At 39.2% G+C, this 26,684-nt stretch overlaps 1 protein-coding gene and 1 long non-coding RNA gene across 6 annotated transcripts in view; one reads left to right on the top strand and one right to left on the bottom strand.

The window, feature by feature from the left end:
• LOC148361523 (uncharacterized) overlaps window positions 1-14,304 on the top strand; it is a 61,817-nt gene extending 47,513 nt beyond the window's left edge. For 2 of the 4 annotated variants that reach the window (XR_015851132.1, XR_015851135.1), the window contains 4 exons: window positions 1,902-1,993; window positions 2,180-2,963; window positions 11,040-11,213; window positions 13,647-14,304. This is a non-coding gene — a long non-coding RNA (uncharacterized LOC148361523). Of the gene's footprint in view, window positions 1-1,901; window positions 1,994-2,179; window positions 2,964-8,081; window positions 8,223-11,039; window positions 11,214-13,646 lie in introns of all 4 variants that reach the window. The other 2 variants (XR_015851133.1, XR_015851134.1) reach the window with 2 other exon arrangements.
• grin2ab (glutamate receptor, ionotropic, N-methyl D-aspartate 2A, b) overlaps window positions 1-26,684 on the bottom strand; it is a 200,914-nt gene that overhangs the window by 16,012 nt on the left and 158,218 nt on the right. The window contains exons 8-15 of one of the 2 annotated variants that reach the window (XM_088342228.1): window positions 24,403-24,608; window positions 13,894-14,008; window positions 13,625-13,827; window positions 9,222-9,390; window positions 6,914-7,067; window positions 5,012-5,137; window positions 3,459-3,688; window positions 2,771-2,931 (exon numbers count right to left, since the gene is read on the bottom strand). In XM_088342228.1, coding sequence (XP_088198354.1) covers window positions 2,771-2,931; window positions 3,459-3,688; window positions 5,012-5,137; window positions 6,914-7,067; window positions 9,222-9,390; window positions 13,625-13,827; window positions 13,894-14,008; window positions 24,403-24,608 — 1,364 coding nt within the window. Of the gene's footprint in view, window positions 1-2,770; window positions 2,932-3,458; window positions 3,689-5,011; window positions 5,138-6,913; window positions 7,068-9,221; window positions 9,391-13,624; window positions 14,009-24,402; window positions 24,609-26,684 lie in introns of both variants that reach the window. The other variant, XM_088342227.1, reaches the window with a different exon arrangement.

Here is a 26,684-nt window from a genome sequence, read left to right on the forward strand (position 1 = left end):
CAACACGTCAACACCCCCTCAATGATAGTGCCGCGCTAAAATCTTAAGGACGTACTACTACTGCTGCTGTGGATTATGGCCCAATGATCAAGTCGTCAAAATGACGGACGCCCTTAAATGTTTTCGCTACCTCAAAAAATGATGTAAATGTTTATACAGTTTTATTTAACTTAGGCCTAGATGTTGTAACAGAAGGCAGAGTTTAATTTGTTATCATAAATCACCCCTCCTTATAAATAAAATATGTAATTTCGGGCCCCCTCGGGCCGGGCCAGCAAATCCAGTTAATTAGTCGGGCTCGGTCCGGGTCGGGTTTAATACCCCTCGGGCCTGCGTCGGGCTCGGGTGCTTTTTTTGGGCCCGATCTTACCTCTACTTTGTCAGTCAGTCAGCGAAAGCGAACCTCTGTTTACGCAAGGCAAGCATTTTGACTCTGACTCCCGTTGGTCCCGTTTTGTCACCCATATCCCACTCGTCTGCTCCTAAATCCCTGTTTGTCTCCGGCTACGACCCGTTTTTGACCCCCGACCACGTTCTGATCTCCCGTCCCGGCTAACGATCCGTTTTTGACCCCCGACCACTGTTCTGGTCTTGACAGATATATTTAATTTTGTATTTGGTTATAAAAAGTTTGATTCCATCAAATTAGTTTTGAAACTATTGTAATTATAGCTCTCAATCTGTCCATCAATTTCTATGCACCGCTTATCCTCAGTAGGGTCACAGGTGTACTTGAGCCCATGTCAGCTATCATTGGGCAGTGGGCATGGGGGACCACTAAACTGCTTGCTAGCCAGTAGCAGGGCACACAAAGACAACCATATACACACTCATTCACGTGTAGGAACAATTTGGACTAACCAATCAACCTGCCATGCATGTTTTTGGTATGTGGGAAGTGCCTGGAGGAAACACACCCAGACACAGGGAGAACATGCAAACTCCACCCATAGAGGCTATTATGGACTTGTGAACAGTGGGGCTGACGCGCTACCCACCCATCTGCCGTGCAATCCATAATAAGAGCTAAATAACCTATTATATACCTGTTTTAAGCAATAAATTTGATCAAATGCATTGAAAAGCTCAAACTGCAATGGCGCTAACTTTTTTTGGGTGACATTTGTTTCAGGGACATTGTGTATTGTTTAGCGCCTCCTACTGGTGAACAACTTCATTCATTAAGAGAAAAATGATTTGAATGATAAGCAAAACAAAATTATCATGTAAACTTTTTTTTTTCATTTATTTTCTAGAGGAGCATTGCTCTTTTTTATTTCTTTCATTTTTTTAACATGCATGTGTGCGTGTTTTTAAGCTCTTCAGTTAATCTTTTCATAATACATCGGCCATTCCCGTGCAACTTTAATTTTAGCTGGTTTAAGCAGACAGGAAACCCACAGAGGTGAATCCTGGTAGTAGATTCAGCATTGTGATACCAGACTTCATCTTTATCAACTCAGCATTCTGACTTAAAACATTATAAAAACAAAAGATAAAAAAACTTTTAAATGTTTACAAAAACGTTTTAAAATACTTGTAGGAGAAATTTCGATTATACGATGCTCACTTAGGGGGACCAACATGTGCCTGACGGATTTGGTTGCGCTACACAATACAGCAACATCTAGTGGGCAAATATCACACAGTGTCTCTTTAAATACATTGATTAATTGCATCTACATTAATGCTTAATGAAAAATATATTTTCTTATAGGGCATAAGAAACATGAAGGGATGCTTGGGAAAGGACTGGCACCAATTCAAGATTTATTTCTAATAGTAGTACTTTTTAAAAGATCAACAATGGTGACCAGATGATGGTGCTGTATGGAAAGCATATCAGGAGGCTTCCCCTGTTACTTGTAACCACATAAACCAGTACTTTCTGTTTCATGTAGGGGGGACAAATCTCAACCCAAAAAGTGGCTTGAAGAGAGATGGGCGCCACCCAAGACACATCACAGTTAATGGTTCCCCAACAACGTTTAAGGTAGCCACGAACCATGATATGTATTTTTGTACTATTTTCATTTGTTGGGCCGGGATAAATAGCCTGATGAGGTACACGTTTCCTGTGGGCCGTAGTTTGCCTACCCCTGTGCTAGACCAACAATTTGGTTCCACATTTCCTCAGAGAGTTTGAAAAAACGAGAATGCTTTATCTTTTCTTTTGCAGTTCTGTGCCTGCGTTCCCTCTCTTTAACCATGAAATAGCAGCATTTCCCCATTTTCCAGTCTCCTTCTCACTCTCCGGTCCAGGTCATCCCACTCAGGCAATTAACTCATCCCTACTGCAAATACCCATGGACTCCCATTCTACTTTGCTGATTTGTTTTTGAACACTGCTTATGACATTTACTTGCTGACACGACAAGCTTCTCTTCGCAAGACTTTCCTCTTCAGTTTCCTCCTTATCCCAATGTTTTTCTCACTAGGTACTCCCAAATCTTCTATTCAAGACTTTTCCTACCCTTAGACCTTCTTCCCAAGTTTCTCTCACAAGCCTTCCCTCCTCGGTAGTCTTCTCCTTGCCTAGATCTTCGTCTGCAACCATCTTCTTCAAGGTACTTCCAAATCTCCTTTTCAAGATTTTCGCCACTCTAAGACCTCCTCTCAACTTTTCCGTCCTCAAATGTAACGGTTACACACTCCCTTCTCTCTGGTAAAATTTGTTGTTGTTGTTGAATAAACACCCCCTTTTTACGTCTCCTTGTTTCCTGCACATGGGTCCGTCCGTTATCCGGTGACACCTTGATGCGGCACTTACCCGGTCTTGAGGCTGACCAGGGCGTCCTGCACTCCAGTCTGGTGGTACTTGGTCATGTACTGGTGCATGTCCGGGTAGTTCTTACGGATGTTGCGCTCCGTGCTGCCATTGGGGACCGTGCCAAAGCGGAACGGAGGCGAATACGAGTAGGGACTCTGGAACTGAAACAGGAAGAAAAAGAAAAAAAAAACAGGTGAAGAAGAGACATCTGTGTCTTTGCGGGGGCAGTGCAGCGTGGGAAATTGCTGACTTGCACTGTAACTACTGTATGTGCGTGCAGACAGTGTTGGTCTGATAAAAGCCACAGCCGGTGAACTGGTCCCCAGTGGGACCCTTGTAGCAACAGGGTTGGCATCGATTACAACTTCTGCAGGTGAACCCTGTCGTCTCAGCTCTTTAGCACAAATGACAATCCCACATTGCTATTGTTTGTGTAAAAAAACACTTTACGTTAAATAAACAATTGGAAGTTTTATACTTGGTGCGAAAACAAATAAAAATATAAATAGTTCTTGTGCGTCCATTACACTAAAGTCTAAATATGCGTCAATTACCTTGTTAAAAAATAAGTGCATTATTTTCCAGTCCCATATGGAATGCAGCTGTATTTTTCTTTTATGATGTTTCGAGAGAAAAAAAAGGCTGATTATTTTTGGACAATTATTATTGGCCGTGGTCCTACTCCTACCTTCTTGTCAGAAAGTCCTGTGACCTGGTCCACGAACTCCTCCTGGATCATGAAGGCGGCTAGGTTGGCAGTGTACGAGGCCAGGAAGATGACAGCGAAGAAGGCCCACACGGACACGATGAACTTGCTGGTGGTGCCTTTGGGGTTCTGCACCGGCACGGAATTATTGAACACCAGGCCCCACAGCAGCCAGATGGCTTTGCCGATGGTGAACGATGGACCGTGAGGGTCTGGGGGTCCACACACACAATCAAATTTACAATCACCAAATGTTGTACAATTATAATAGAAGTGTATGAATTACATATGAATTTAAATTAATATTAAAGTTAAAAAGGGGATGTTTGAGACATTGTTTTCTGACTGACCTTTCTCCAAATATCGGGTAAATATGAATAATGATTTTAAGTACTCATAACATTGGTACCTAAAATCCCTAATTATGATAGTCTTAAAGATGTATTTTTTTCCTTAAAGGGACACTGTGTAATTTTGGTACTGGTTTCGGCATTGCAAGCACCAGTTACTTAAAAGGACAGCGAATATTATTATTCTTTGTCGGCCACACTGCTGTTATGCTGTATCCCCAAAACCAGTTTCTATTTTTTTCTTTCCTTTCTATGTTAATTATTTTCTCTTTTTTCCCATTTTTCTTCATTTCATTTTTACTATTTTTACTTTTTTGTCTTTATATCTTTCATTTTTTTCCTTATACTTCCATCTTTTCTTTTATTGTTTTATTTTATCTTTCTCTTTCTCTTACTTTTCCCAATTTTTTTTTATTTATATTCATATTTTTTCTTCCTCATTTACTTCTATTATTTTCTTTTTTTTTCTTTCTTTGCAAAATAACAGGAAGAACATGGTGTGGTTTGGTCCTGGATACTCTCCGACCCTATAAATCATATATGTGTCCCTCGAAATATCTAAATAAAAACGACATGATGAAAAATGCAAATACAGAAAAATGTAGCCTGCTATTTTAATGTTGGCCTTGAGTGCAACATACTCCATGAATAATATAATCTCTTATGGGGGAAGACACACAAAAGTATACACTGGGGACAAAACTGGCAATAAATCAACTTTTTTTTTTTATTAGTAGTACCATTTTCACCATTTTAAAACAATAAGCTAACATTAAACTAACGCTAAGCCAGCGCTAAGCAAGAAGGAACCGCAGCTCCATTGTCTTTGTGAGTTGCGCCTGTCTATGTCGACCTCAAGTGGACATATTTCAAAGCGCATCTTTTTCCTATCTTGTGCTTCTCTTGGTGTTGGCTCGCGGGCTGGAGTTAAACCCTTGGCAGACCTGATGCGGCCTGTGGGCGGCATGTCTGACACCCCTGTTTTAGAGGATGAGGCGCAACATTTTTCAAGCGTCATTCTGAAGAAAATGATGCTAAAAATAGAAAAGTCTAATTGCATGAGCGAATTAGCAACACACACACTTGCCAAAAAGTAATAATAGCACCCCCGCTTTGCCTGCTGGGGGGCGAGGGAGGAAGGATTTCTTCTCTTTTGTTTGTTTGTGTGCACAAGCGTGAGTGTACCTTTGCCTTGGGCCAAGTTGCGGTTGAAGCCCAGCGGAGAGACAAACTCGAAAAGGAAGACAGCGATGGCCGTGACGATGAGCAGCATCACAAACATCATCACCCAAACAGACGCGCTGAAGGGCTCTGAGGCGAGAAGACCACGGAGGAAAAAAGGAGAGCAGGGGTGAAGAAGAAGAGGAGGAGGAGGAAGACTTAGTCACAGTGGTTTGGAGAAATTTGCATATTTCCTATTACTCCGGCGGAGGAAGAGGAGGGGAGGGGGATCAAACACACATTGAAGATGAACCCACACAAAGTGTGTGTACATGCGTGTACTGACTAACCCGACCCAACAAGATTGTGTGCTAGAGTGAACGCCAGAGAGACTGAAGCGTAACTGGTACCCTGACACCAGTGTTGGGCACATTACTTTAAAAAAGTCATTAGTTATGGCTACTAATTACTTCTTCCAAAAAGTACCTGAATTAGTAACTGAATTACTCTATGGTAAGAGTAACTAGTTACCAGGGAAAGTAACCATTTTAGTTGTATGTCAAATATATTTTTTTGAGCAAATACAAAACACCGCAGTGACATCTTAGACCGGAGTTTACTTGAAGAGATGGGAATTCCTAGTAGTTTTAGAGAACCGTTTTTTTGGCTCAGGTCACTAAAAAGAGACAGCTTTTTTGGGCCCCAAATGGCTCTTTATGTTGTTTTTGTTGCTTTCATCCCAACATTACCAATATTTATGTAACATTAAGCGTGGATAGACTTAAGAAAGGGCAAAACTAAAGAAAAAAAGACAAAAATGGGAAAAAAGAAACAAAAGATATAGTGCAATAACAAAAGATAGAAGAGCTATAAAAGGATAAAAAAATACAAAACTTTATAATTTCATGAAAACACAGGAAATATAATAACTATTAAATTCAAAACTATTTAAACTTTTTTTATGCTCAACAATTATAAAGTCAGCAACACAGAATCCAAATAAAGGCATATTCACCAATCATAAAAGAAAAAAAGCGTCTCAGAGGGAACTGGGCATTGAATGGTGGGAGCCAGATGATTTTCTTCGTTCACTTACAAGAGCCGACTCATAAAGCTATTTCGCTCATGAACAACACAAGTGAGGTGCTGTCAAATGCAGGGAACACATTTTACCCCAATCAGCCCTCATTCACCTTTTCTTTTGGCGCTTAGTAAATACTTTATTCGCAATCGCTATGAAACTAAATGGTTGTCACTAATTTGAATGCTGACATGAGCTGCTAGCAGTGCCATAGCAATCATACTGAGAAGAATAGCGCCAGATTACAACACAAACATTTCTTTTTGTGTTGGTGTAATTGGTGGTTGCCTCGGTAATAAACCAAATTGCAATGGCTTGTTGTCGTTCCTCAATTATTAAAGGAAACTTTAGCAACCTAACATTGATGCCGATGATACGGACAGAGGAGTGTAGGATTTTTGATTGATAACTCCCATTGCCGTTCAATTCAGATGTATAGATTATGGACTTGATTTCTGGGTGAAAACATTCAAATATGGGAGGTATGTTGTAAATATTCAATATTCAAAATTTTGCCCCTGTTATGTGTTATATAAATAATGTTGGCAAAAACATATAAACTCATTTATTTTATAAAGGCCGTCATAAATGTTTCCAGGCATCAGCGTAGTGTTTGTATTTTGCGCATGCCTCGTGGAACAGAGAAGCTCACCGTTTTCCTCGTTACAACCACAAAAAGAATAAGCTGCACCATATTTAAAGCCGCAGTGTTTTAAATGTAGCAAAAAAGTAGCGTCGTGTATCCGGAATTTATGGCACAAAGTCTTGTCGCTCATTGCACGGCGTTTTGTAACCTCTAAGATGGCAGGTCCTTTAGCGGGAAGATAAAAAGTGAATGTTATTACCAAGGAAGGCCGAAGGTGACACTGTGCCGTTGCTGCGAGACACCATCACGCTGATGCCCGTCTCCACGAAGGGCACAGAGAAGTCGATGACCTCCGACCTCTCCTCGTTGATGGTCAGGGAACCTACGGCCATTGCGGCTTTCTTGTACACCACCTGGTGGAAGCATGGTATATAGCTCAACTTTTACATAGGGTAGGGGTCGGGAACCTATAGTTCGAGAACCTTATATGCTTTTTTTCATGGGTGCATATGGCTAAAAGATAAAAGTATGCTTAAGCAAATCTCATCAATTGCATTCCAATTGTTAAAAAGTGCACGGTTAACTCTAGTGCAGGCATAACTGACATTACACAGATGAGATAATGGTTTGGTCCAATATATAAAAAGAATATTTGCCTCTACAGTTTACAGTTATGGTGTCACACCAACAGTCCCTGTTTTGCCTGTACGGCGCTAAGAAATCTTTCATATGGAAGCTCATTAAATAATTTGGGATTTCTGTTGAGACAATTAATGATAACAACCAACAGAAAACGCACACAGAGTAATTTGATTGGGTAGGCGGAGCTTTGCACACATCACACTTCTTTCTGCCCAGCACATCTGCACTGAAGGTAAGTCCTTGATTCCAGTGTTTTGTGACAAAATAGCTCTGCCTGCACCTTGTTTTGAAAAGATTTTTTGTGAAAAAATGAAGGTCAAAAAATGCATCGAGGATCCTAAATAAATGGGGGAGGGGATTGTATACTGCATTAAAGTGGTATACTGTATTTGTTGATATTGGACAAAGGTTCTGGAATTATTCTTATCTCATAAATTTTATCATGTAACATCACACAGTGAAATAAATTGTGCTGAAAAAAATAGATTTTGTGTGGAGAGCAGGTTTGGTGGTTTTGCTAAAATTTGTCTTAAAATATACGATATGGCTGAAACTTAGTTTGCAACTAAGAGTCTCTACTGTGATGCTATGTCAAAACTCGTGTCAATTTGGTGCTTGAGTCACTGTAGCTATCTTGCCTGCAGGGATGTTAGCATAAATTGCTAACACCTGCTAAAGGAAGGAAATTGATGCAGTCAATTACTCTCTGACTCTCTCTCTCTCTCTGTTTCTCTCTCTGTCTCTCTCTCTGTCTCTCTGTCTCTTTCTCGCTCATTGCCTGGTAGAGCGAAGTGAAACATCAGCATGAATGTCAGCTAGCGTTTGGGGGCATTCTCAGACCAAGAAGAAGAAATCACAGTTGTCATATTTGCTGCCGAATGAACGTATCGTGACACATGACGTTGAGACCCCGCCATGTCCTGAAGGCATGTGTTGTTTTATTGCATTCTCAATGACTTCATACACATTCATGAGCAAATGTTTGAAACTGAAGTAGCGTATGACTTATTATGACTGGGACGCTGTTCAAAGATCTGGGCCAGGAGGAGGCCGTATATCGTGAATTTGGATCGATTTGAGATGATGAAATATGAAATGTTTATTGGCTGGGTACAAGAGGTTTGTGCTAGGCGGCTGAAAAACAAGCAACAAGGCATTAATTACACTGCATATCGCACTCAAATATGTTTGTACCCTTTTTATTAACCTGGCATAAGTCCCCATTTGGATGTTTCTTTTATGAAAATCCATACACAGGAGGCATACAGTATTTTATTTGAACATTTACCAATCAACCCCTCAACTCTGCTATTGTTCAACCTTACTGACCAAACATTTTATTACGTTCAGCATAGCTATCTAGCTAGCTAAAATGTTAACCTACAGCACCCATGAAAGCAACTGTCTGAACTAAATCAATTGGGGTTTTAACATTCTCTAGAGCACCCAGCAAATTTTATGTTTTATCAAACCTCTTCTTGACTTGCTCTATTTTCAAAATTGACCTATACGCCAATCTTCTCGAGATAGTTCTATCTTACCTACCTACCGACCTACCTACCTACCAACTATGCTACCCGTTTTAAAATTCCACCTACCACTTCCGCCAAAATATGATTTCTTTCACAACTTACCTTGCAATTCACCTACCCGCCAGCCTTCTTACCAACCTCCATCAAACTATCAACCCATTTTTCTGCCTGTCTAGGCAATTGCATATTTTCCAACTGACCAAAATCATTTTAAATCCCAATTGTCTTTGCACTGGAGCCTACAATTTTCCTCTGAACTTACCCACTTACCTATAGTACTTAAGCACAACACCCTTTTGACATAACACCAAGCTAACTGCCTTCCTACCAATATGGTAATATTCACCAAAGAGATACGCTGCGCTCTGTTTGTATGAATGTGTCAGCCCGTACCTCTCCTACCATGCCGTTCCACACGTTGTTGATCTTCTTCCCGTGCTTGCCGTTGGTGACCAGGTAAAGGTCGTAGGTGAACTTTACATTGCGGGCGATCTTCTTGAGGATGTCGATGCAGAAACCTTTGCAGCACTGCTTGATGTACGAGCCCCCGGATGTGCTATTACTGTGCACACACACAAACAGACATTCCGGCACCGGTGTTTAGTTGTGCTTGTTGTGGGGACAGATGTGCACGTACCCGGGGGAGTATGTGTGTGTGTACATAATAGCATAAGGAAGTATAAAACTCAACTGGGCAGGGATAATGTATATACAAAGTGTGTGTGTGTGTGTGTGTGTGTGTGTGTGTGTGTGAGTGTGTGTGTACATTAGGACACCTGAGACCCACAAAGACACTGTGTGGTAGATGTTAAAAGCGTTTTTGATGCATTTGATTCGACAGTTTTCTCCCGTGTGAGTGAGTTTGTCACCTTTTGGGACGTTCTGCCTGCACGGCAACAACGTAAAGAGTGACGTAAACAGCATCCGGGATTATGCTATGCATGAAAAGCACTGTGGAGCTGGAATGACACCCTGTAAAGCAGGGATGTCAAACTCAATTGCACAAGGGAACAAAAATTCAAAATACACTTAAGGTCGCGGGCCAACCAGGATAAACATTTATTGAACACACTTAAACTGAATGTTTTTGGAACATAAATATGAATACTGTAAAAACAGACAAGAATATTAAATTTAAACCTTAAATCACTTATACAGTATTTATTATTTTGCTGTAAATAAAAATATCTTGTTAAATAATACAACTTAGAACTTAATCCTCTCTTTCTCTCTCTATATTTATTGTGTTTGTTTATTGACTGTACTCCCAAATCCTTTCAATTGTGGACTCCCAAATCTACTAATTGTGGACTGAGCAATTCGGAAAAACGCTGGACTGAGCAATTCGGAAAAACGCTGGACTGTGTAATGTAAGATCAAACATTCGGGAACTCTGTTTGACCCAGCTACAGACTTCCTGTGTGGAGTTTGTATGTTCTCCCGGTGCTTGCGTGGGTTTCCTCCGGGCACTCCGGTTTCCTCCCACATTCCAAAAACATGCATGTCAGGTGAATTGGCTGGTCCAAATTGTCCCTAGGTGTGAATGAGCGAGTGAGTTGTCTGTCCCCGTGTCCCCTGCGATTGGCTGGCAACCAGTTCAGGGTGTCCCCTGCCCACTGCCCAGAGATGGCTGGGATGGGCTCCAGCCCCCCCGCGACCCTAATGAGGATAAGCGGTACAGCTGATGAGATGAGATGGGTAGTGCAAGAATCTGGTAGGGGTTGAGTTGCATTTTAATCACCAGATATACTTAAACACACCGCAAATGTAATTGAACCGCTGACAGATGGGTAATTCCAAATGGCCAATTATTCAAAGTTTATAGCTTTTGACATTGCTTGTTGATCAATGATGGAAGCAAAGGATGTAATGAATTGCCATGAAAAAACGTTACTTATATTCAGCAACAGAAGCTAGTTTCATATACCGCATTTTACGAACTACAATTATGGAGCACGAAAAAAATCTTGATTGGGCCAAATTTTTGAAAGTGTGCCTCGGTGTTTCAAATTATCTGCCAAAAGAATATATATTATTTTGCTACATAAATTGATGATGCTAAATTGTGGAGCACTTACTGTATGTTTTTGTCATTATGTGTATGTAACCCTGAACACTTTACACTAACTGCCCTGCATGGCAGCAAAATATTAGTGCTGAAGTCTGGCTTTGCTCTGTCAACTTTTTCCACCACACTGTTTTCCTAATCAGGAGATCAGCGGCTTAACTGGACAGGATAAAGATGGGTACGCGTGTTAAGACCGGATACGCGCTTCCATGCTGAACCGGATAGGACACGGAGCTGCGGTTTTGGGATTCCGGAGGATAAAACCAGCGAAACGGATACGGGTCGGAAAGGAGGACAAGTGACGTGAAGGCAGGCAGGTAAGAGGATGCTTTTACGGAAAACACTGAGAGAATTCTCCAAGGTTGAAGGCTGAGAAGTGTCAGCACTCCAAATGGGACATAAGAAAAAGTTTGGGAAGTGCCCCGAGAGAGACGTCTCCTGCAAGATACAGCTCTTGATTTATTCACAAGCTGGTGTTAGAAATAGCCGAACGTCTCGTTAGCATCCTTGACCCAATTTGCAAGTTAAAGTGGTGCCACTTAAAAAGAACCCGAGTAATCTCTTGTCACACTGTTGCACTGATAATGGAGTGGAAAAAAAGTGAATGCGGACCAAGCAGAGACGTTGCCTTTTTTGTGTGCGCTCGATTGCACACAAGCTACAAGCAAAAACAGCTGAAATATGAATATGAGTGATGATAGGATTACAATATGTCCAGAGAGGAAAAAGAATGATTAACAAATGCAATATTGGGGAAACGAGCGGCACGCAAATGCGTGAATCACAATGAATAAATGCGCCACTCATTGTTCGCCTTGCGCTTCAGCGACGCGCTAACGGCAAAATAATCGAGCAGGAAACAGATTGCCATCAAGCGGCGAGACGGCGCTAATTAGCTGCCAGTCATATGACCATAACTACATTGCTAATATGAGATAACTGCCCCCAGGGAACATTTTCAATTCATTAGAATGCGCGCTACACACTTTAATATTAAAATGTCATTGGCAAAGCAAATGAATCACTTTTTGGGGGGTCTTTACCGCACTTGAATGCTCACCTTTGTTGGGGGTAGGTTGCCTACGGAAAAAGAAACTAGTACCGTAATTTCCGGACTATAAGGTGCACCCAAAAACCCCAAATAGGCCAGAAATTTGAAAGTGAGCCTTATAATCTGGTGCGCCTTTATATGAACAAAATTGAAAAGGGGTCACCGCATTTTTGCAAATAACGATCAGTCAATAACAATTAGTTTGCCCAGAGAGAGTGCTCCAAATAAGAATCACAGGTCATTGCAGTTCTTCTCATCTGATGGCGATAGTGAGACAAGTGATACTCGGTGGTGAATGTGAAAAACAAGCAATTTGGAAAAAAAAAAACCTTAACATAAATATAAATAGTAATATTGCCACATTTCAAAAGCTAAAAAACTGAAAAGGTTTTTTAAGAATCACAACCTGTCAGACACAATCTTCAAGTGGAACCAACTTTTAAAAAATATTTCATAATTTATTGACAATAAAATAAAAATACTAAAAAGTAGGTGTTGCAAAAATATTGGAACCCTGTTCTTTTAGCTCAGCCAATTTACTCCAGAAGTTCTCTGATGACTTATAAAAGATCCAATGTTAACCTAGATGACTAACAATGATAAACAGAGCACTCCTGCGTCTCATTAGGTCTCCGTTTAAATCCAGGGACTGGGAAGATGGATGGAGCCAAAAACAGGCCGATTCTGGCAGAACATTTATTAGAGTCTCCAATAGACCAGAGAATGGGGCTCAGGTTCACCTTCCAACAGGAGAACGACCCTAAACATAAAGACAAATCTGGTTTAAAACTAACAATATAAATGTGTAAAAATGGCCAAGCCAAAGTTCAGACGTCGATCCTATTAAGCATTGGTGGAAAGATCTGAAAAAGGCTTTGCACAAAACATCACAATCAAACCTTAAGGAACCTTAGCTGTTTTGTAAGGAAGACTGGGCAAACATTTCTGTTTCAAGATGTGCAAAACTCATAGACCAATACCCAATACTTGTCGCTGCGATCCCAGCAAAACGAGGTTATACAAAGTATTAACTCAGAGGAGGTCAATATTTTTGCAACATATTTTCCATTTTTATTTGATAACACAATACGAACGACTTTTGGTTTCTTTTCACAATTGTGTCTCAAATGTTTTTAATTCTTAAGAGATATGTTGATTTTTTAAATGAAATGAAATGAAATGAAATGAAATGAAATGAAATGATGAAATGAAAATGAAATTTTTTTTTATATTCAGAAGTTTGAAGCCTACAATATGTCAATACGTCAAAACATCCTTGAGGATAGCATTACTTTTGCAAGGCACTGTAAAACCATTCAATATATTTGAAATTTTATATTTCTATGATGACAAGTGAGGCACAGACTCACATGCCTTATCTGTTTTTATACACTCCTTTTATTTGTTAAACAAATGCTTGATCCTGTAATTCTTTGGTTTCAGCATATAATACAGTATTTATTTGTATAGTAAATGTAAAAAAATAAATATCTCTACACATCACGGATTATGCGGATTAATTTTGTAACCTTACCCCCATGATAAACGAGGGATCACTGTGTTTTACATGGCCTTAAAAAAGTGGCTTTTTTCAAGACATTTTCTTAAATTGGAACGCACAAATACCAAAATGCTAGCTTTCCAGAAAAGACAATGGGTGCCAGTAAACCTCCTTACTCTTTGACGTGTTTTCGACAAGGGACCGAGTTCCTCATGCAGGTTCCAGTGAGGATGTCCACGTTGTCCACAATGACGAAAGGTTTCTCCTCCAGTGTGACGATGGACAAGTGGTTCTCGTCAGCATCCTCGTCGCCATGTGAGTTGTATCGCGGCCACACGGGGAACATCAGCGAAAGCGTGCCGTTCTCCCAGCGACCCATCTGGAAAAAAAAGCTGTAGGTGTCAAATCCACAAACCGGGAAAACGTACCATGACAAGTTTGATACCTTCTCCCATGTCCTCTCGCTGTTCAAAACAATGACCACCAACTTAGGGTTTGCTTGGTAACCATCAGGTGTGAAGGACAAATCCCTGCCGTCGTTCCACACGTGCATCATGTGTCTACAGGAAGAACCAGGGCATCATTACATTGATTTGTTTGAGTATGAACATGAGACGTGTTGGATGGGCTTTGGAGACCTAAAAATCTATACCCAATAAACACAAAGTTTAGTTGTAAAGAAAAAAAATCACCTTTTTTCAGTGACTTGGTGTATGGATTTATGTGGTAGAATCTTTAGAATTAGAAGTAGTCGGGCCAGAATTCATAGGATGATGGTTTCAGGTGAGTTTGGCCTACTCAACATTGCAGTCCAAAACGAATTGCATTTGCTAATAAAGTCATTTATATACCATTATACTTGAATTTTTTTTATGAGTCTATCTTTGTCTCGTTACTCTCTTAGACCCATTTTCATTATAATGCCCAGATGTCATTATTAGCACATGTTAGTGGGTCTGATGTTTCTAAACCTCCTTTTTGGGGTCAGGACTTAGTTTAGAATTTAGGTTTGATTTGAACTTCTGTTGTTAAGGTTGGGTTTAGGTAATTAGTTGTGATGGTTAAGGTTGAGGTAAACTCAATGACCAGGGATTGGGAGCATACGTGTAGGTTTGTTTTCATGAGTTCACCTGGCTCAAAGATCAAAATCACTATTTTAACGCATTTGGGCCGTACGTGCAACATCATGTGCCTACTACTAGCGGCAGGAGCGCTGTAGCAATTTTTAACCTTTAAGAACGCCAAAAAAGAAATGTCATTAGGATTTTTTTCCATGTCTCTTAGTCAAAAAGATGAATCAGAATACACATACTAGCGTTATGTCCCCCTTCTACCACTTCCTGGATATGTTTTGTAGCCTATAGTTATGTAACAAATGACACATGATCAACAATGCGCATGAGGACTTTTAAGATGTAGACATAAAATATTTCGGAAATTCAAATTTATAAAATAGAATGGAGGACGATTTATAACCACTCAATTCCCATGGTTAGAACTGTGATCACGTCGCATAGCTGAAGGTAAATATATCTGTATCTTTCTCAGTTGCACTATGTCGTGACATTTTGACGAAATAACTCTGTCAAAACTTATTTCTAAAGCATTACTCACAGAAAAAATGACGGTCGAAATGAACCCCAACAGAGGGGGACACATTTTATGTATGATATTTAATGAGATAGGACACAGTCTCTGGCGATATTATTATTGGAAGCTTTTTAAAATCTTATCTTAAAATTTATGGTGTGGTTCTCACTGAAAAAAAAAAAAAAAAAAAAAAATATATATATATATATATATATATATATATATATGTCATACATTTTTGGTTTCATGGCACTTTGAGTCAAAATTGTTCTAACATCTGGTCTGTAAAATGCTTAATAATAATAATGTCTTAACTAGGATGGAAAAACAAAATTGTATATGTATGGGTGTGTGTCTGAGCATACTCTATGTTGTTTATGAATACAAAAACAGGTTTATAAGAAGCATATTGAGGAAAAGATTTGCCAATTGCGGAGATGTTATCAGAACCTTGTACACTTCAGCCTTTTTTGGGGTTAAGACTTGGTTTAGAGTTGGTTTAGAGTCGATGATCCCCTTTTTTCATTAAAAAATCTTGAGGCATTGTCCGTCAAAAATGGTTAGAAACTAATTGCACCGTGTTCATGTTTGTTTTTTTCAAGGTTAATTTGCCATGCTGCGTAATTTGGCAGTAATATTCTGATAATTTGTGGCCACCGTGGCTCAGGAGCTATTACAGATTATTCATGTTGGTCAATAATTTGGCTCCAATTTAAAACAATTAAGTATTTTTGACCTGTTATATTGTTTTTCTCCAAGAATAAAAACAAAAATAATACTTACAATGAGAAAATATCTTCCATTCTATTTTTTTCCAGTAAAAAGAATATTTGAAGAGTCAGTGCACTCTTAAACAGCTTCTTGAAACAACTTCCATCCATCCATCCATCCATTATCTGCACTGCTTATCCTCAGTAGGGTCGCGGGGGTGCTGGAGCCCATCTCATCTATCTTCGGGCAGTGGGCAGGGGACACCCTGAACTGGTGGCCAGCCAGCAGGGCACACGGAGACAGACAACTCAATCGCTCATTCCTAGGGACAATTTGGCTTGGCCAATTAACCTGACGCAAGCACGGGGAGAACATGTAAACTCCACACAGGAAGGTTTGACAAAATAAGATATTAAATATATTTACCTGTACAGTACTACCTCGTGATCAGATTGTTAGCTAATAAAAAGAAAAAATCTAATCTGCTGCCATCTACTGACACGGATGTTTGTTAAAGCTTCTGGCTAATAACAGGAATAAAGCAAACAAATTGAACAATGGCATGCTTTTTTGCAAAGATAAAATTCCTCAATTTCCTGCGGCACATGAGACACGCTGTCATGGCACACTAATGGGCCCTGGTAACCTGGTTGAAAACACTGCAGTAGGGGTTTGAAGTTAGCAAATTAGTAATGGGCTTGGAAATGGGGGCTATCCCAGGAGACTAGGAAATGAATTATTTCAATGAATGTCCTCGGAAGAATATATGTACAAGGATGTATGAGTGCATATTCGAGTGTGTGAGTGTGTGTGTGTGTAGATATGTACTTATACGCAAGATAACTTTGAAATAACAAGTTAAGCGCTCAGTAATCACTACGGGAATGAGAGATCTTTTTCAAATCGATTCTGTCTTCACCCACTGTGTGTGTTTGTGTGTGGGAGGTGGACGAGTCAGGGGGCACATATCTGACCCATCAACACTGAACATTGATTTCTGAGAGACGGAGCTTCACTCAGTCTTACTCACAAACCGCACACAGGCAAGAGAGCACACTAAAACACGCAAATATACACACACAGACGCACACGTTCTTCAACAGAAACAGAGACAAGCTACAGTAAAACAGAAGCAAAAAAATTCAAACCAAATTTTGAGAGATTTCAAAATTTTAATGTTGCCTTTTATCAGCAGACGGTTTAGAGAGACCTAATTATAACACATTACAGTGGTACCTTTTCATACAAGCTTAATTTGTTCGAGGATCGTGCTTGTAGCTTGAATTACATGTGTAATAAGCACATTTTCCAGATATTAAATAATCAAAAACCAATTTGTCTGTTCAATTAAACACTAAATAGCTAAAAATCACAGCTTTCTGATCACTAAATACACATTGCAAGAAGGAGTGATGGAAATAGCATACCTGTCAACTTGTACGTTTCCCCCGTATCTTATATGTTTTCTGATTATATGAAATTGTGTAAGCCGTATAACAATTTCATACAGGAAAATGAAAAATATTAAGAAGACAGATCTAGGCGCTAATGCGGATCCTCCTGATCAGAGATAGCAGACAACAATATAGCCGTAGATTGCTAATATTGACGTGGTTTTCTACGTAGTGTGTCTTGCTGTGAGTGAATAGCTGCCGCGTTGTGTTGGCAAGGTGTATCATTGTTTAATAAGGGGAATTACAACCATTAATGCGAGGAGCAGTTGGTTGAGTTGGACAGGCATGAGATCAAGACTGTTGATGCTACATAAGCACTGTACACTTAAAATTAAAGGTTCCGTAACTTTGAATTAATGTACACACAACACATTTTTACAGCACCATTTTCTTGCCTGTTGTAGTTTGCATTCACAAACTGGAACAAGCTTATGCTTGCAGTGAGCGGTTTTGAGTGGTAACCTTCGGGATTGCTAGTTACCTGGATTTTCCATTTTATGCCAAATTGAACTTGTGTATCAAAATTCGCGTTTTTAGAGGCGCTCGTATAAAGAGGTACCACTGTACTTAATAGTGCTGTAAAGCGATTTGTTGTATGAGATAGTGTGCAACTAATGTTTGCGGCCGTTTTAAGGCAGTGCTACAAATGATGGATTGCTTTGTGATACTTTTTATATCACTTTAAAACTCTTGATAATCCACTATCACGCCAACTGACTGAACAGAGAAAAAAAAAAAAAAAACAACAACAACATCCTCAGTCACGTTCACAACACCTATGTCTTCATTTGGATCTGCAGTAGTCAGAACAACAATCATTAAACAAAACGTTCCCAACTTCCTGTCAGATGACCGCAACTGGATTACCCCTGCCGCATCATACAGGTGCCCTGCCCGTCCCTTAAAAATATGCTTGAATATAGTCAATTTAATTACTTCTATGTACATTTAGTAGACTTATGATGCATATGTTAAACGTTTTTTTGAGTTACTTGCCTTCAAGTTTAGTTAAATCTCAAACCTAGAGATGTGATAAACCCACCTGATGATAAGATTTCGGATGTTAAGCTACTCGGGCATTGAATTTCATTTGTGGTGATTTATAATTACATACATTTGTAAAAAAATAAATAAATATATATTATTTATCCTGAACGTGTACTCTTTGTTTGTTGGTGTGCTTTTAATTCTTGTGTTTACGGTTTTCAACCTGATATCAATCTGATAACCCACTGTTAACTCCTGATAACTGTAACTCTACTACTATAACTTAAATTTTGATTTAAAAAAAAAAAGGGAAACAGACTGAGATGATCCTTGCGTGACCAAAACTCTTGCAAGTTAGAGTATAAACTGAGGAAAAAAATCAAATCAAACCCAACAACTTGTCATTAATGACATTTTCCCAGTGTCCTCTTTTACTGTGTCTTCCACAACCAACTTATATAACAATATCTCTGATATTTTCTACAGAAATAACATCAAATTTTCTTTTTGTTGTTTTTACTTTTTCCAGGCCCTTTTAAACTGTCATAGGTAATTACTAATTTTTCTTATAAGTCATGATTGAAAACATGAGGCGTACCACAAAAGTTTTAAATATATGCTCTTTAAAGCATTTTCTATAGCCTATCCAGGCAATAGCGGACACATATTACCTTTGCAAAAATAGGAAACAGGTTTTTTGCATTCAAGCAGGAGTGTCAAAGTCATTTCAGTGAGGGTCAAATCTGTATTAAGTCTTTCCTTCAAGGGTTTGGCGTAAATTCTAAATGCAAATGCATTAAATAAAATGCTATGAAAATAAATGCAACTACTCCTTCATGTAAAATAACGCTCAATATGTTAATCATTCAAGTCACAAATATTTCAGATGCAATGAAAAAAAAAACATATATAAGCATACGTATATGATATGTACTAAACCAAATATATCAGAATAACAAACTATTCTTGGACATTTATGGGAGCAATTATTTTTTATTCCACTAATTAGCATTGATATGTACACACTGCCATGTAATGGCGCGGAGCTGTCTTTGTGTGGGGATCGTAGTGGACAGACATCATGGGAAAGAAGTAATTGGTCAAGGAACTCTTCTGACTGACATTTTAAGCTCTTACCGGGCCACATAAAATGATTTGGCGAGCCACCTTTAGCCCACTGGCCATGAGTTTGACACAAATGCATTATAGACTTGATGGTAATCACAACCAAAGCTGAAAGGGACAGCTTATATTTGACCACCAGATGTTGCTGTATGGTGTAGTGCAACTGAAAATTAGTGTAAAAAACATTATTTCTTCCCATTACATCTTTAGGCAGAAATAAAACAACATAACTTTCATTGTTCCATTTGCTACCTATTTAGTCAGCTCCGTTTACTACACAATACTGATTTTACCTATACATAGTAGATGACATTGTTGATGCCAAGATTTGAGTAAGGACGATATACTTGTCGCAATAAACTACCATGTTCCCTCTGTTTGCATTATTCAACACACTGTTTATGAAGCACAAGAACGTATACGACCGGCTTAGTTCAAACCATTAGTAATGTGAGAGTTTCCACCATAAACTTCACCTTGTTTCTTCAAGTTTAAGGTTCTTCAGCCGCCTGTTCAAGCATAATTCACTCTTTTCCCCAATGTCTTCTCGCTATGTTTGAGTGCTGTTTTCTATTAATAAAACTGTGTTGGTGTGTGAGCACTCCCTTTTCAAAAGTATAAATAGTCAAAAAGTCAAATGGGCATCTGACATTCTTTTTTTCTGAAGAAAACTAAAAGTGCTCCGGGTTTGGAGTTTTGCCCACTTCAGTGGTTCCATTTAATGTTTCAAACTTTCAAAAAGATGATGGCACTGAACTACCTTTAAAAAGAAAAACGACTCCATAACACAAACACGCTTTCTACTAATAGTCATTCAGTAGTTGTGACAAGTATGCAAATTCAATGTTATAAGTTTGCAATATAAAGAAGCTGTTGGTGACAGAGGAAGAACCGTTAAAGTAGTAATTTTGGATCAAGCTGTCAGCGACAGCGATATTGAAATACACTTTGATGTATTTGCTAGCATCTGCTAATGGAATAGGCGGCAGGAATATATCGTTATAACCGAAACATTCATAAATCAACAATAGTGAGAGACAAGCAACGAGACCTTGATACTAAAATAAGTGCATAAACGTGTAGCTGGAGATATTCACACCCCCAATGTCGTTTTTGGATGTTGTGAACACTGCAAAACGAACACTAAACTTTGCGCTGGTTCTTTTGACGAAAGACTGGGCCTTCCTCTTTATCAAACAGGACTTCGCAAAACATCTCGTAGTTGCTAGGTATTTGTATTGATCTGATGTTAAAGGGGGAACTCAATCAAAATACAATAATGTAATAATCAAGCCAATGTTGTTGTCAATCCAAATGTGCCAGTTTAAGTTCTTAACTTCTAGTCGTCTTTGTTTTATTTACTTATTATTGATTTGTGTTCTATTCAAGCTTCTTCAGCAGATGATGAGTAAAAGAAAAGTCCATAAATCCAAGAGTGTTTGTGTCTTGATTAAAGTATAATGAACTATCAAAAACGGTAAAAAGAATTCACCTTAAGCGTGTGTCGCCACCCATCAGAATAACTAAACAAGAATAAACTCGGCTCTTTAATTCAATTTGTCAATACATTGTTAGAATAATTTATTTACCACCCAGATTCGCTACAAGATGCATTTGCCACAATTCCACTACGGCCGTGTGTGCCACCATATTGGGTATATTAGTTAATATTAGTATAGTATAATGTGAAAATGAGGTGATTTTGGATTAGAAAATCCCCAAATTGTGAAGTTGAATGAGTAAACTTTAACACTGCATATACTGTATATAACCATTTAATATATTTTTTGTTTTATGTTTTCATTATGCACGTCTGTGATAAACACATAAAATAAGAGATGAACAATAAGAGTTCACAAAAGTAGTAATAGTTAAGCAGTGCAAAGGGAATATACCGTAGGTGCCGCCTAAGCGGGCTGCTGATGAAAGTAAAAATAAAAAGAGCAAGGTTGTGTCATCAATGTTTGCAGTTGTCAATAAAATGTATGTACCGGTACTTCTTACTTGTGATATCCAAACGTCCTGTGTGTGAGTTAAGTATAATATTCCATCATTTGTAAAATGACTTCATACTTGGATAGACATTGCAGCCTGTTTAGGGAGCATTGCGGTTAACTGCCGAAAAAGGCTGCTTAAAATAACAATCAAATGAGATTGGTTTGCTACAAAGTCAAAATTAATTGGCATTTTTTGGGAAACGGGTGAGGAGTTAGGGGAACGTATCCAACAACCTTCTTAGGCACAATATTATGTGTGATTGTACTGATTGAATTATTATCTATTTGCTGCCAAATGGTAAAACTGTAGACCATTGGAAGAGACACTGTTCCAAACACACAACATAATTGCATTGTTTGTTCGTCACAGGAGAGACACACACAAACACACTTAAATGAAAAAGTGTATGCATGTGTCACCCGCACAGCCAAACAACAAGGAAAGGAGAACAAAGCAGTCTTAATCCCAAACATGTGTGCAGTCATGCGATGATAACACACATACACGCCACACCAAACATCACCCGGTGTCTTTCACGTTTACTCTCTTCAGCAGCCCGTTTATGCGGCAGCGGTAACAACGTAGTAAAACTTGCAGTAAAAACGACACTGCTTTGTTGATAGCTGCACTAACAGAAATGCCATCACACTCTTGATATCAACGTTAAAAGAGTTTCCTCATTACATCAAACTAAATTTAATTTAGTTTGTTTACCTAATTCTGCAGCCTATTTAGGTAGCTTAAGTAGCAACATACATTGTTAGTACAAGAAAACATGGTTGCAGTTCTGGAGAGATAATAGGTGCCACACCTCAATGCAGCTCGTTGTTTTGCAGCAGCCGGTTTAGGCAGCACAATCGGTAAATTTTGTTGTATGGAACACACTTGGTAATCATTTGAAGTTGTGCCTCATTAGTCTCTGGTACCGTGGATGAAAAAGTGCAATAATGACATCAAATGAAATAGCTTTTTGAATGTCATTTAAATCTCTGGTGATCCAGCGGTTAAGGTTCGGCACTATCACCGCCACAACCTAGCTTCGATTCCCTTTGTATTAAATGTTTTGCAATTGTAGTCAGAGTTAATTATCGACTAATCAATCACTGCACACATACAGTGGTTTACTTGTCAGGATCTTGCAAATCCTAACAGAACAACCCGACAACCATGGACCCTAGGGTGAAGCTTCCTCATATCTGACTCGGCGGGGAGGAGAAAGTCACTCAGCTCCTTCTGGGGCCTGTCTCTGAGGCGAGGAGAAAAGGTCCCTCACCCGCTTCTGGTTCATGTTTCGGCGGCAAAAAGAAAGTCCCTCGGCCGCTTCAGGTTCCTGTCTTGGCCAAGGGAGCAGCCCCCGCCCCAGCCACTTCTGGTTTCTGTCCCGGCGGACATGGACAAGGACCTTCAGACATCCCTTTACGCTGGAGAAGGTCTGTTTGCTGCATGGCCTTTGTATTTTTTTCTTTTTTTTAACTTTAAGGGGGAGGTCATGTCAGGATCCCGCAGACCTGAATAAATCCACTATAAAACCTCTTGTATAACGTGCACCCAATCTTTTGAGTTCGATTCTAGTTAGAAATAGGTGCTTTATGCACAAATAAATTCAGTATTTTAAATGCATTTAATGAACTTAATTCCACAAAACGCATTATTGTTCGAGAGAAAGTATCAATTTCGTTTATGCTACAGGGCAATTAAAATGGTTGGCAGGCTACAAAACAACCTAGGTTGTAGTTTGGAGACTCATGCACTAAAGCTACCCAGAAAAACAGCAACACGAAACGTGGGCAGATCGATCTAAATAGCAATATCACTGATACAAAGCAAGCACTTGTATCTGATCGATACGTTTTGTCTTGTGATCAATATTTTACCCCTCCACCAATTATCTACTTTTATGTGTAGATAACACAGTCGGTTTCTCTCACACAGCACCCCCTGCCACTTGCTAGGTTTTTGCCTGTTTGTGTAACTGGCAGGCAAACTTATAGCACCTCTCCCTACCTGGCCTGCCGCTGCATCTTGCCTGCCAGGCTGGAGAGAGGGTCAAATTTACAAACACACCCTCATCAGATGCTAAATAAGACGCAGCATGGTGTGGATGGTTAATCATCCAATATTATCCCCAAGAAAAAAGGATCGGTACCGGATCGGTATTGATTGATCCAACCATGTATTTACTTGGATTGGATCGTTACGAAAATTCCCAATATCGCCCACCACTAATAGACACAATTAAGCAGAAGTTGACTCTGAGTGTCTCTTACAAACATATTGAAGAAAACAGTGGCCCTTTACATACAAGTTACTCTATTAGTAGAAATTCCAGATACCAGATGTATTTCGAGCAAAAATTTTGTTCGACATACGAGAGAAAATCAAAGTTATGAGATTTTACCACTTGAATGCTAGAGACAGCTCACCCCAAGAAAGAGCTCATCCAGGTTAGCAGATGTGTTCACCGCCATACAGACATGATCCTACAGCTTCTGTTGTTTTTGTTTTTTTAATAGTAATGCTTACGTATAATCAACAGTCTCCCGTACTTCCTCCCCCCTACGGGATCAAAATAATATCGTATGTAGAGGGGACAAGTACGAAGGTTGCTTTTATTTTCTTTTTTCTGTGAAGCTTAGCAAGCGATTCAAATTCTATATTTTTGTTTTGCTTTTAAAAATCAACTTGAGTAATCTTCTGTTGTCTGTAGAAATTACCGTATTTTCTCCACTATAAGGTGCACTGGACTATTAGGTACATAGAATTAAAGGAACAATGGGAACAAACTCATTTTCTGTTGTCTCATTTCTCCAGAATTTGTATCTGGTACTGTTACTAAAAATGGTGTGATAATTAGATAAGACCTATTGCCTTTTTATGTCATCTATGTCCCTAGTGGCCTGGCGGACTTAATTCGATCCCAGTTGCTAGTTGCCAGTTGTTATGCAGTTGTGGTCAGTAATAAATATTTACTTTTCCAATTTCTTCAGTACAGGCGCACCGTATTGTAAGGTGCACATTGAAAATTCTGGAAAATACAGTATTCTTTTTAACTTTTAAAGAGAAAGTATAATTTGCTATTGACAACGCACCTGCGGAGGGCACTGGGCGGCAGTTTGCCCGGGCTGCGGTCTGACGCCGTGGTGTAACATCCGGTCTGCGCTTCGGGAATCTCGCCCTTCTCCCTTAGCATGGCGGTAGCGGCTGAGGAGATAATGCCAACACCATCCCGCACCCGCGTCTCCAGTGGGTAATCCCAGTCATCATAGGACACCGAGATCATGCCCAAGGGAAACACCTGCACGGGTGGTGAAGATGTTGAAGAAGAGCACAACCAGCAGTTTTTTTACCAAGTGGGAGGGATATCACGTCAATTAGTGGTGTGATTTGTCTTGGTCGGTGTCGCAATGCTAAGTGAATCTAAGTGACAGGAGCTTATGGTGATACATCAAGCTGGTATTGATCTTCCTTCTTTGAAGATCCCCTGCCAAAAAAGCTACTAAGTGCATTCACAAAAGTGCTGAATGTGCTTGTGTGTTTCTTTTTTTACAGCCAAGGAATTAAAAGCCCAGCATAAGAGCTTACCTAGGCTAACACAGTTTCTTTAGTTTGCTTTTTTGTTAGCTTTATTTTGGCTGTGTTTTTGGTTAAATATGTACTATATTCCATAATATTTAAAGTGAACCATTTTCACAGCACGGTTTAAGAGTGATTTTATATATGAGTCTCTGTACTACTTAACTTATAATGGAAGCCACTTTTCAAAAAGGGAAACTATTGATAGCCAGTCAATTGAAGGAATCCCGACAGATCTTTCAAAGCTCACACAGAAAGATTAATGACCGCTTTCATTCTCTTTCATCATTCAGAAGAGCTAATTTTTGGGTCAGTGTGTGAGTGCAAGTGTGTGCTTGCATGCTAGCTTCTAATAGGAATGGACAAGTACCGATGCCAAGTATTTGTATAATGTACAACTCTTATTTTAAAGGGAAAGTGTGCATTACTTGACCATTGGAGTCTGAAAATAACAATGCTGGCATCATGCCTAATCATTTTGCCTCCAAAATCGTCACAATTATTTAACGCTAAAGGGACACTGTGCAATACTTTACCACTCAATATCATTGTACTGTGTTGTGGAAAAGGGGCGCTACGAGCACAACAGACTACGTACATTAAAGTGAACGAACGGCAACATCTTTATTCCCATTTCTTGACAAGGTGTTTGTTTTTTCTGGTATCACGTTGCTGCAGGATGGCAGACAATCATGTCAGATCCTTTTTGGTGGGCCTTGTGTTATATAAAATAACTACAAATTTCTTTACCTACCATTTTTTAAAAAATATATCAATGAAAGAATACTAGTGGTAACATTAATTCTCTAAAAAGTACGATCACATAACACCGATTTTGGCTAACCTGCATTGGCTCCCAGTTAGCCTTAGATGTGATTTCAAGGTTTTCTTAGTATTAAACAAAATCATACATGGACTTGCTCCCTCTTTCAGATCTGAACAATAAGAGTCCAAAGCCTACGATCTGAGAGTGCCGGTCTTCTGGTGATCCCAAGAGCAAAGAAGTGTTCTGCTGGTTCGAGAGCGTTCTCCATCCAGGCAACGGTGCTGTGGAATGCTCTTCCCCCTGAGATCCGATCTGCAACCTCAGTGGAAATGTTTAAATCTAAACTTAAAACTCACTTCTACTCCATAGCATATGAATAACCTACTCTTCTCGTCGGCTGAAAAATAGTCTGTGTAATATAGTGTAATAATCTGTGAAGCCCTTTGAGACTCTTCGTGATTTAGGGCTATACAAATACAAATGAATTGACTTGACTTGACTTGACTAAAAAACTGTAGTGACTTAAAAAATGAAAAAAATTCATAAATCAAAATTTAGACATGCATTTATTTAAATACTCATAGGGCAAGAAACATTTATTTGAAATAACATGAGCTTTGCCTAGAGGGCGCTAACATGATTGTCCGCCATTTTGCTGCTACGGGTACCCCAAAAAAGAAAAAAAACTTGCAAAAGGCTCGGTTAAAACATGAAATGAATAATGGTGCAGTTTTGTCCCTTTGCGTATACGTGGTTCGTATTCTTCATTGAGCTTTTTAGCATTCGTTTTTTATTAGACTACATAATTCAACGTCGTCCAGTGGTAAATTAAATATGCACTGTCCCTTTAAGGTATTGGTACATGCATGGCCGATACCATTGTTGGTGGCTCTAAGCAGCAGTCATCAACTTTTTTGATGAGGACTAACAGTTTGATACGCATTTCTAAAAAAAGAACTTATTTTGTTATAACTATGTTGTTACTATGTCTTATACCAGGTTGCTATTATCAAAAGTAGAGTTAAAAAAGGC

This window comes from Urocampus carinirostris, chromosome 8, assembly GCF_059441175.1.
Source record: "Urocampus carinirostris isolate Australia breed hairy pipefish chromosome 8, RoL_Ucar_1.0, whole genome shotgun sequence".
Lineage (NCBI taxonomy): Eukaryota > Metazoa > Chordata > Actinopteri > Syngnathiformes > Syngnathidae > Urocampus > Urocampus carinirostris.